The sequence below is a fragment of the Vollenhovia emeryi genome, unplaced genomic scaffold (genome assembly GCF_000949405.1).
Source record: "Vollenhovia emeryi isolate VEMERY1.0 unplaced genomic scaffold, V.emery_V1.0 DF939128.1, whole genome shotgun sequence".
NCBI classification, from domain to species: domain Eukaryota; kingdom Metazoa; phylum Arthropoda; class Insecta; order Hymenoptera; family Formicidae; genus Vollenhovia; species Vollenhovia emeryi.
The window spans coordinates 197219-209366 of record NW_011967238.1 but is presented as its reverse complement, the minus strand read 5'-3'; the positions used below and the strand labels follow the sequence as shown (position 1 = coordinate 209366).

The 12148-nt window shown below is 37.8% G+C and overlaps 1 protein-coding gene across 6 annotated transcripts in view; it reads left to right on the top strand.

Moving 5' to 3' along the window:
* The window catches only part of LOC105568510 (voltage-dependent calcium channel type A subunit alpha-1-like), a 48134-nt gene that overhangs the window by 21487 nt on the left and 14499 nt on the right, over nucleotides 1-12148 (top strand). For 5 of the 6 annotated variants that reach the window (XM_012024231.1, XM_012024227.1, XM_012024229.1 and 2 more), the window contains 7 exons: nucleotides 3795-3878; nucleotides 6952-7092; nucleotides 7275-7340; nucleotides 9316-9407; nucleotides 11067-11551; nucleotides 11707-11811; nucleotides 11886-11989. In XM_012024231.1, coding sequence (XP_011879621.1) covers nucleotides 3795-3878; nucleotides 6952-7092; nucleotides 7275-7340; nucleotides 9316-9407; nucleotides 11067-11551; nucleotides 11707-11811; nucleotides 11886-11989 — 1077 coding nt within the window. Of the gene's footprint in view, nucleotides 1-3794; nucleotides 3879-6951; nucleotides 7093-7274; nucleotides 7341-7968; nucleotides 8061-9315; nucleotides 9408-11066; nucleotides 11552-11706; nucleotides 11812-11885; nucleotides 11990-12148 lie in introns of all 6 variants that reach the window. The other variant, XM_012024226.1, reaches the window with a different exon arrangement.

Here is a 12148-nt window from a genome sequence, read left to right as displayed (position 1 = left end):
CTCTCTCTCTCTCTCTCTCTTTCTGTCTATATTGCTTCCTTTTACTCTTCCTTTCTCTATCTTTCGTGTGTTCTGTTTTCTTGTTTGTCGTTTTGATCTTTTGAAGAGCGGGCGGGAAATAAATCCAAGAGGAAGTCTCGGAAATCGAGAAAAGGTGTACATACATAAAGGAAGCGTTGTTTTTTTGACATTCCTTGCATGCCCTGCCTGCATCTGCATGCGATCACTTGCACGATCTGACGTGTTTTTGACCCTTGCATGCGTACATCACGATTACTATGATTGTGTATTGTGGGTTGGAAATGACAATAATGGCGATGACAATGACGACAACGACGATAAAGATGATAATGACGATAATTATGGTGATGATGATAATGATGATAATGATGATAATGACGATGATGATAATGCGATGATAATGACAACGAGGACGATGATCTATGATGATAATGACAAAACTGAAGCCGAGAAGCCGCGAAAGTGCTCCTCGCTCCTGTATGACACGCACGCATGTCATTGTGTTGTGGGAAAAAGCATTATCTTCTCTCTCACACATGCACACACTCAGCACACACGGAACTGAACATCGTATTCTACGTATACACATCGATCGAGACTTACGTGTCATATGTATGACGAGTCTCGTCAAGAATCACTCTGTGAGAGATTGGTTAGACTTGCTTAACTTGGCAGGAAGAAAAAGATGCCTTCCTATTACAAAATTTAAAAAAAAAATAGATAAATAAAAGTAAGAGATAAGATTTTAGTTATTTTGATTAGAAATAATTTTTTTAGAACATCTTTGTCTCTCTAGTAATCTTTACATGTCTCTGTCTCTGTTATTTACGGTGCGCAGCATAGTATACAAAGATAATGCAACTCGACGAGCAGTTAAAGAAATGACGGGGAAATTTATCTTTCCCTATGTTGAATAAAATTCTACACGATTGTAATTTGCAATAAAAATGCGAAATTACTTTAACGAAAGTTTTTAAGGACGATTTAAAAAGAAACGAGAACTATAATTACGAATTGTAGAATTGCAAAGATAATAAGCAGATATATTTCACGGTTAGGTAACGTCCATCTTGGACGAAAAGAATATCTCCTCTCCAATTCAGTAGCTGTTCAACGAGAAAAATAGATGAACGGAGCAATTGAATACAGAGACTAATTAAAAAAAGGACGAAGGAATATACGTATATAAATATATGTATATGCAGGGCGCACAAGGAATATTAGAGTCTGGGTTGTGTTACGTCTGTGTGTTGGGTGTATCATGTTTTGTAGTATCACGACGCGCCGGCAGTTTTATTGGACTTCTTGACCATCGTGAACTTGGTCGTCACTCTCCTTTTCCTCATTGAGTGCATCCTTAAACTCGTCGCCTTCGGATGCAAGGTATAAACAAGCCTCTTAAATCGCTCTAATTCCATCTCACTCTCACTCGACTCACACTGCAAATTTTTACTTACCACTTGTAACTCCATCGAGACTGACATCATTCACCGGTCGTCATTGATTGTGTGATGTTACCGGTCGGAGGATTCTCGTGAAGAAAGTGGGGATCCCAAAAACTGGCGAGAGGAACAGAAGGGAACACGTCGAGACATCGCGAAACTGTTTATCGCGAAAATGCAGAGTACCTTTATAGTTTGCTCTTAAGTAGACCTATCAAGATTTAAAGTAAACTTTGTGTGTGATATATGAAATTCTTACTAGTATTTTGAATGGGCATTTATGAGGTAGCGATTGCCAGAAAATAGGACACTTGACAAAAATTACTACATCGCTGAATTTCCTTTAAATATTGGACATCTAGATATCAAATCGTTTTAACATTGTTAAATATAAGGAATTAGAACTATTATTAAATGGTTTAATTAAGCTCTAAGTAAGCTTTGACGGGACAAGTAGATATTAAGATCTTGATCTCTTTGATTAATTGTACAAAAAGATTATTTCTTCAAAGAAACTTTTATACAACAATTACCAAAAAGTAAGTGCTGCAAATCAAACAGTTTAAACGAAAGCAGCGACTGACTTGCATCTTTGCTGAGGAGAAATCGTTTGGAAATGAGAAAATGAGCTCTTTGATATTAACTTTAGAGAAGAGATTGATAGTAATTAGATAATTTAACATTGCTTTTTACAAACCGCCGCCGGCGACAACTCCTATTTTCTGGCGAAAGTAGAAAAATGTTGAATATCAAGTTAGTATTCGCGTGTCTCTATCTCTCTCACTCTCTCTCTAGTTTGCTTACTATTGCCGGCATGCTCCCGTAGATACTTTTCTAGAAGAGATCCCGTCACTTATACTCCAGCCGATCATCGATCACCAAAGCGTGTGATTTGGGTAAACGCTTTAAAAGGAATTCTTGCGAGCAGATGTCTTCGTCTTCGTGGATCTGAAATTCTTCGTAAATTCTACTATGTTTCAAGTTGAATATCGATAGACATTGGCTCCATCGTAATTGTACGAAAACTTAAAAGAATTATATTTGCTTTTTTTTTCTGCACGAAAATCGTGTATAACAAAATCACGTATATCTTTTGTTTTATTTAATCATTTAATTAGTTAAATTGTATTACATTTGTCATATATTGAAATGTGAGTACTCTCGCTTTCTACAATGCATGACTGCTACTTTCAATAATTACAGTAATTTGCGACATTTTAAAATAATACAAAATCACTAATCGTCACAGAACACTATATGTTCGACCACGTTGACTGAACGAACATAATTGGATACCATTCCACGACGAAGAGATCTGATCAACGATCGTTATAACATTCAGGAGCACCGTTCAGAGAGGCACACGTTACAGAATTTCGACCTTATAAGTATTATGTTCATAATAGGAGTGCTCACGAACACAGACATGCACACAACACACGTACACAGGCACTCTTACACACAAGATAAATAGCGTACATTCACAGAAGAAGCGGATTTTGTGCTATACTTTTCTTGTATCTCGAAGTCGAACTTGTAGTTTCTTCTCTAGTGGTAGCTACGCAAACATCTCACAGACACCCGAGCTACGCCCAAGCTCGTTCAATAGATTACCGAACATGTCAATGATTAGTCCGGATTACTTGCTTGCTGTTGATATTTATTATTACATGAATCAAGGCACGACGAGGGATAGGAAATTATAAAAGAATCGAACGGACAATAAGAGATCGTTCGTCGATGTAATATTAGCTTGCACACGTTATGTTTGTTTATTTCTCAATGATTGCCTTATTAATTTCTAAGCAGTGACAAGATTGATCGGGATACATGACAGTGAGGCAAGCAACGTAGCAATTTGAAATGTACGTAATGTGATTTAAAAAGTACCGTGAGAAATCTTATGAAAAATATCAAAATGGTTTTCGGAAAGAAATTATATTTGAGTATAGTTTTTGTGTAAATTTTTGTTCACAATCAGCGGAGGCATAAAATCTAATTGGAACGATACTTCCTGAATTGATAGTTTTGTGTAAAAAAAAAATGAAGAAATGTTATTTTATTCATCGACTAGGTATGTGCATATTCGTTTTTTTTAATTGCGCATTGGATCCTTTCCCTTCTTTTTTTATTCTTATTCTTCATGGTGTCTTGGCCTCGATTTGATGTACAGAATTGCGTACCGATAATTAGAGTGTTGATCTGTATCTGTTGCAATGGAAAACATGTCGGAGCTGTTTAGAGAGCTTTGGGGTAGTAGAAATGAATAATTTAATCGGGGGCGATGAGGCCACGTTGCTAATTAATTTTTTCAACTGTTCCCGCGAGCAGAACTTCTTCAAGGACGCCTGGAACACCTTCGATTTCATCACGGTGATCGGCAGCATCGTGGACGCTCTCGTGATCGAGTTCGGGGTACGTAGAGCACCGGAAAGTAGCGGAAAAGAGAGTATAAGTGTGTTAATTAGTTACTAAAACCCGTAATAGAAATATTCCAGGTATATATGCACATGTAATCGGGAACCTTCCAGGAAACCCGAGACTAGGCTGTGATTATGATGATTGCTTGCTCTGAGGGGAAGCCATTCCGATGAAATCGCGCCAAATGTCAGAATTGTTCTTACATGTTGATACAAATAAAAATGACCGCAGTGTGGACCAGCTAGATAAAATGTTTTGCATTTAGGTACATTTGTGCACGGCAAATGTAATTCTAAAAATTGTTGTAGAACAAACTAACCATACTTATACGAATGTCTAATTACTTTCAAAGTAGTGCGATTAACGAGTGTTACTATTGAAAATCGAGATTGCGAATCAAAAGTTAAGAGTTCGTATCACCCAAGAAACGTAGAGTTATATTTGAAAATTTGAAAAAAAAATATATTATGCATTCATCGCGCAGGATAAATAGGGCGTAGTAATGTTGAATATCGTGCCGATTGTTTCAACATGCTAGATTAATTCTCATTTTCGAAACGAACTTGTCGGAATGCGCTTTTCGTCAGAACACGCATCTGTGATAGTGGCCCTTAATCGTCGCGGCAGTGTTGCTTGATGTGTACCTTTTGTGTTTCGTTTAACCCTTTTGCTGCTTACTTAGATTCGTCGTGCAAAACCCGTGTGACGAGCTAGCAGGTAAATTACGACAAATACCTTTGTATTACCTTTTAGCTTCGTGCTGCATTCATACGCTACATACATCACACTGTACATCGCTACATTTGCACAGTATACATTTACGCAGTTATATAGTGAAAACAGCTGTACATACATGTACATACATAAACATAAACATGTTCCTGATCCTGTCCGTTCTTTGTATTAGGAACATTTCTTTCTATATTGATACCCTGTGACTTAGATATTAATATCCTTGGCTAATGTGGGATTTGCGCCGGGTCCGATATCCGATGTACGACGCCCGATACTCAAAATGATTGGCTCGTACCTTCGGTTCCTCGTTGGATCTGAGAGTATAAACCGATCATGGGCTCCGTTTTGTACTCGGTTACCGGTTACAACTATCGATATCGTTAACGACGTTTGCGCAGCTTTTTTATCATGTAAAATACGTCGTTAACGATATCGATAGTTGTCGGTAACCGTGTACAGAATCGCGCCCCATATTGGATATCGCATGTCGTACATCGGATATCGGATCCAGTGAATTCTGCATAATGTTAGTTATATAGTTTGGAAGAAGAAAGGGAGCAAATACCGTGTAGCGTGATGCCGAAAGATTTCTTCCAAATCATATAATGACGTTGGTCATTTTCAATTCCACTGATGTAGCGATTACAATCTAGCCGATAATATGTGTAGGATATAAATATAATATATTGATTTGCAAATCTCAGAGAAACATTCAGTAAAAGTTTGTGTCGAAATTTTGTATATTTGCTGCCTGCGCTTGCAAAATACTTTTTATAAAGATGTGTCTTAGAAGTACAGGTAAGAAAATAGCTAGAATTATCGTGAAGTGAGTATTGGTCCTGATATTAAAGTGAGCTGCTTACGAAGTTACTCATCGCCAGTGTTGATTGCCAGTCATTAGTATTTCTGTTCTTACTGTATAAAATGCCAAAAGTTGAACGATCAGAAATTCATTGGGGATGGAATAATCTCGCAATCTCACATATTTCTGTAATAGGACTGGTTTTCGAGCGTGCCCAGTGATGGCCAGCTAGGCGAAAAGAAGGTATAATATAAAATTACTATCCAGTTGTTACGTTGACGACATAAGTTGGAGGAAGTTACGATGTTGCAAGTACAAAATCAACATTAAAGACCGCAACTCTAAATTTAGTTTCTGCGTAGAAATTCGAAATAAGTCTTTGTTTCGAGAAACTGCTATGAAATTATGATTTTAAATATAGATATCTTTATGTGTTACTATTGTTTTATATATATATATGTATATATATAATATGATAACATATACATATTAGCAACAATTATGGTAAAATGGTGATGATGATCGACATGATTTTATTTGTGATTATTTGCAAGCAAAAAGAGACACACACAACTGGGTTTCGAATATAATATTTTATATTCTCGAGGCCCTTCCTAAGTAATTTTTAGGCCAAGTCAAGTTTTATCCCGTTTATTTATCCTGTGCATGTACTTTTCAGAATACATAAACTATTCGTACATCACACTAACAGTCTCGAACATTTTACAACACTGAGTACCACGAATTCAGATCGTTACACTGTAGTTACATTACCATTTAAAGGCATATGGATGCGGTGTCTAATCCGTCTCGGTCTCGACTTAATCGTCTTCGTATGAAGAATCTTCGATGTAATAATGGAACATAATTGAATTGTTACAGCAAAAGGGTTAGCGTAACGTTTTTTGTTACGTAATTGCAATAATTGAAGATTCAATCGTTATAGTAAAGCATAATTCTCTATTAATGTAATTACAGTTGAGAATCATCAACGCATTAATTTGAAACTCTAATCCATTTAAACTTGTATTAATGTAAAAATTAATTAATTAAATAAATCACATCAATGCAATCATTTGAATCTAGTTGGCTTATACTTGTGTTGATATAAAAATTAAATCTGTATAGGAACAAGAATAATTTTCAATAAAAAAAAAGAACACTTAATCTACTGAAATATAACAGAAAAACAATTAGTTACTTGTCAAAAAATGTACCTATTTATTTTGACAGTAATAATCCAATGATTAGTGATTATTAGTAACTTTTATAATTAGATTCATTTTTTTCGACGGCGATTTTTCTTAAAGAAGAAATTAAAGAAATATCTCATCGAGGTTTTACTGCCGTCCTCATATCCCACGGGAGAATGTCAGTTCACTTCACAGCTTCGTTCGTGCATCGCCGAGGATAGGAAAACGCCGAAAGGGATTGCTGATCCTTTGACGCGTGGCATGCAATACCGAAACGCTGCACGCACGAAGCTTCGTCATGGCGCGTAATAAGGAATCGGCATTTTGTGGGGTTAAGTGCAATTTCCTCTGTCCCCTGCAGGAGAATTTCATCAACGTCGGCTTTCTAAGGCTCTTTCGCGCCGCCAGGCTGATCAAACTACTCAGGCAGGGATACACGATACGAATTTTACTTTGGACCTTCGTACAATCCTTCAAAGTAAGCACGTGAAATTAAATCCTGATTTCTTCACTGTTGACTCACATTATTTTCAATTCAGCGCGCAGCAATGATCTCTAATCATTCAACATTCTAGATTGCTGTAAATTTAGCTCCATTTATCATCAATTTCTACAGCCATGATTAATTATCGAGATAATAAAAATTCATTCCTCTTTCAGGCTCTGCCTTACGTTTGTCTCCTCATAGCGATGCTGTTCTTCATCTACGCTATCATCGGTATGCAGGTATGAATCCTCTTCCGTTGCTTCGATTTCTCGGGAAGTCCCTACGAATCGTCTATCAAATGCACTTTTGGGAGTTGATATGCAGAAGGGTATTATACAGGATTGAAATAACATGATCACTCGAGCAACTATTGTAGTTGATTGACAACAAGATTTCTTAGTTCAATGAAATTAGAAGTTATAACTAAAAGTATCACCAGATTACGAATATTATCACATAGAAATAACCGAATATTATTACGTAGATGTAAATCGAATAATAATTATCTTAATATGCTCTACGTGAAGGAAACAAATACGGAATTGTTTAGTCTTGCACAGAAAAGATTGTAGGTATTGATTTTATACGGAAAAAAGTAATAGCTTTTTAATTGATTAAAAATATATTTGGTCGATGCTCTTCACGATCAAGGCTTATCGATAAAGTAAAGAGATTATCGCTACAACATTATTTAGATTTCTCTAAAAGCGAGAGCCATGTAGTTCGGCTTCGAATCGAACGAGAAACGTCCGAGATGATCTCGAGTTAGTTTCTAGCACGCGCAAACTTGCAGATTGGAAATTTTAAGTGACAGACAGCAAATCCCCCCGATGGCCATTAAGTGACCCTGAAATTGTCCGTTGTCAGGTCTTTGGCAATATAGCGAACAATCCGGAAACAGAGATCAATGATCACAACAACTTTCAGTCCTTCTTCGCCGGTCTTATGTTGCTTTTTCGGTGAGTCGAGCAGCTAGATTGACTGCCGGTTCGACGGTGACGAATGAGATGATCTCTGACCAATTACTGGCTGATCCAATTGTCATTTCCCTTTCGTACAAAGAAACGCGTTCTCAAATAAGCTAATGCTTTTACTCTTTTTCTAAAATTGAAAGGAACAACTTTCTTGTCCGCACGAAATTTATCCTTGTACATAAGAAGGGAAAATGATTTTGGCGTACAGCTGGCATATCGTCACGATCTTCTACGATGTTTCGCAAAATCCCCACGATGTCATGAAAGACTAGCATGAAAGAATTACTTCCTTATCGTTCGTGTGTTATAAAAAAAGAAAAGATGTTACACCGTACCTTCGCAATATTTAAATGTTTTATTTTAAATGTTTCAATTTCGCTTCTAACAGTTAATTGACAAAATGATCTTTTGTATTAGGATATATATATATTGCAACATATTGATCATTGGTCGTCCTTTTTCGGCACCTGGCGAAGCACCGTTAAAGATCTCGTGCGATACTGATGGGAGATACATCGTCGACCGTAGAGCGAGAAGTTGAGGGGAATATATATAAAAGTGTGGTCGTAAATTACCTCTAGAGTAATGCTTTGTTGGCATGAGCTGTAACGCGAGAGTAAGCTGCTCGACGTGTTAATCTGTTGTGACTCATCCCAATTAGTAACAGCCCTATAGAGAAGTCTGTTTCATATATGCCTGCGTTAAAGTCTTGAAGTTTTGATTAAGGTGGTGCTTGAGAGAATTTCATTACGAATATTGGTTAGTATTTTATTTTTACTGCGCTATATATAATGTTAAATTTTTTGTAAGCCTAAATCGACGACGATCGATCTGCTGTCTGAAATTGTCGGCAAAAGTTGAGCTCGTCGAAACACTGAATTAAGAGGAGTCTTTTTTTATGAATCAGAGTTTTCACCGTTCGTTTGGACAAATCGCTATCATTTATACCTTAATTCTCTCGAGTACACCGTGTACTTGTTGAAAGAAAAAGTATGAGAAACTGTAGTTAGAATTGAATTCTATGATACTCATTATACACGCATACACAAAACCGAGATCGGAGCGATACAAAGATCGTAAATAGTGGTCATCCAGCGAGAAGGAAAGCAGAGGACATTCCAATTATTTTCGTTCGATATTTCGTTATTGCTTAACAAAAAAAAAAGTATATTTGGTGACGTAAATTTGTAATGCCGCCCGTGCCTTTTGGCTGCGGCCCTCTTCTTTCTGTGGGTCTCAGGTATTCGGTAACATCGCGCTGGATGCTGATACTTCTATTACCAAGCACAACAATTTCCAAAGCTTCATACAAGGTCTGATGCTGCTTTTTCGGTAAGTAACGTCACGCCAGAGGAATCTAGCTAACTGTTTAGCTATTGAACTTGACCACGCGACTATCAGAGTGACTTGCAAAACGATCGAATGAGCTTTCACGCTCAACACCTGCGGCAAGCTACTTATCACTTATCACTGTGTTACGATTTGCGAGAGCACGATACAGAAGACGATCCAAGTTTTTCGTATTGTGATGCGAAAGCAGATTGATCTTTGGTGACGTCCACGTGACAAGGAATTAATTGATGGAAATTGTTTATGCGGCACTAATCATGCATCGCAAGTGTTGCAAAAATTCGTTGCGTCGATTAACTTCCACTGCATTATATGTAAGAAGATTCAATTGTATTGAAATTTTTACACAACATTTAGACATTTTGTTAAAATTACCTTCAAGCGAAGATATGATTACTGCACTCGGTCCAAAAAAATATCGAGTCGCTTTTTCGACTTATGCTATTCTCACGTTGAGCGTCCCAATTATCACGAGTATCGCGGAGTCTTCTAATCGTTTAATTCATATTATTTCCGGATGTATGTTCACAGCAGGCCTTTTCGCTTCGATCCAACCACGTATTACTGTAAAGTTCCCAGCACTAAATCAAGCACAAAAGCAGAATCAGGCTAAACGACACGGCATATTCAGAGCAAACAGAATAATACACAGCAGCCTCGCGTAGAATTAAATTCACCGTATTAAGTTTCGCATTTAGATCGCCTTTGATGTTGCGTAAACTGTCGATGCATGACGCGCTTGCAAGAAGACTGGGCCTAATTATTTGCTCTCCTCGGTCTCGGAACAGAATATGCAAAAGTATAAAATACTGCCCGTTAAAAAGCTTTAAGTAATAATTTTGAAGTAAATTTAACATGAAGAAATGAGTGATAGTCGAGTTTTTATTTCTATGCAATTCTTATGCAAATAGGATGCATGTAGCAATTTATTACAGCATTTAGGATTTTATTAAAGGACTGAGGAGATTATAGAAACTAAACTTAATGTATGCTGCAAAAGAGGCAATGTCGTAGTTGGCCAAAATATCGCATGAATTTTTGCAATTTTTCAGTTTAACTTTTTTGCGATTGCAAAAAGATGCTGCTTAAATATATTAACTTGGGATTGCTTGTAGCACAAAAGAACTATACTTGAGAATAAATATTTACGACGCAAATCCACTCACGGGTCTAACTTTCTAGACAGAAAGTTGGAAAGCGAAATATGTGTTTCTCATTGTCAGTATAATATAATAATAATTTTTATCTTAAATTTCGAAATCTCGAGACACAGTAGATTTTGATTTTACGAGATTATTATCGAGTCCCTGCTGGATTGGCATATTGAATTGATTAAAACAACATTTCAGTTAATAATCACATACATATATACATGTATAACGTGGATTTGTACATAGCCGTATCTATTCTCACGTGCATTCTCAGTCGCCAACTTTCTGCAATAATCTCATGGTGACTTTGTTTGAGAGTTTAACATCGGTTAAGTTAGAATTGGAAGGTCTGCATGCGGTTGAAAATATTAGCGTAACAATCGCGGCGTGTGCGATACGCTAGCTAGGTCGTTGAAGTAATCGCAACTCTTGTTTCAAACAATGTGACACGGAAAACGCATTGAAAACGCTGAAGACGCGATTTTGTCAGGTGTGCCACGGGCGAGGCCTGGCCGAACATCATGCTGTCCTGCGTGAAGGGTCGTCCCTGCGACGTGAGGGCCGACAAGCAGGAGCCGGAGGGTTGTGGCTCCAACATCGCCTACGCCTACTTCGTGTCGTTCATCTTCTTCTGCTCATTCCTCATGCTGAATCTCTTCGTCGCCGTCATCATGGACAACTTCGATTATCTCACACGGGACTCGTCGATCCTGGGCGCGCATCATCTCGACGAGTTCGTGCGGATCTGGGCCGAGTACGATCCGAACGCCACCGGCAAGATCCACTACACGGAAATGTACGACATGCTGAAGAACATGGACCCGCCGTTGGGGTTTGGCAACAAGTGCCCGAATCGGCTTGCGTACAAGAAGCTCATCAGGATGAATATGCCGGTGGACGGTGACGGCAAGGTGAACTTCACTACAACACTGTTCGCCCTCATTCGCGAGAATCTCAGCATAAAAATGCGAAGCGGTAAGTCCATCGAAATCTGGCGTAGAAAAGAAACTGGTTATTGTCGTTTCGTGCAAAACATCTTATTTTGCAGTTATTTCTTTTTTACTTTTCACGCTATTACAGCTATTAATCATGCGGCATGCGAATAATTTCAACTCTTTATCTCGTTTCAGCCGACGAAATGAATCAAGCCAATGACGAACTGCGGGACACGATCAGGAGTATCTGGCCTTTACAAGCGAAAAAGCTGTTAGATCTTTTGATACCTAGGAACGAAGGTAAGCTTCGCTCTTCAGTATCAAGCGAGACATATTTTGCAACACTTGATCACGCGGTGATTTCTTCCTTTCAGAGTTGGGCAGAGATAAGCTCACCGTGGGTAAGATATACGTCTGCCTTCTGATACTCGAAAGTTGGAGGTCGACGAAGTTTGGTCAGCTAAAGTCTGCCGAACAGGTGAGTCTCTCTTTCTGTTTCTTCTGTCGAACTAAATTTGTATATTTTCATAAGAATAATGAACCTAAATTACGTTAGTATTAAGTTTCTTTCGTGATTCTTCAAGTACGATTTTCTTGTTTGACTTTTCTGCTCCCGGTAAGCGAGTTCATTAAATGT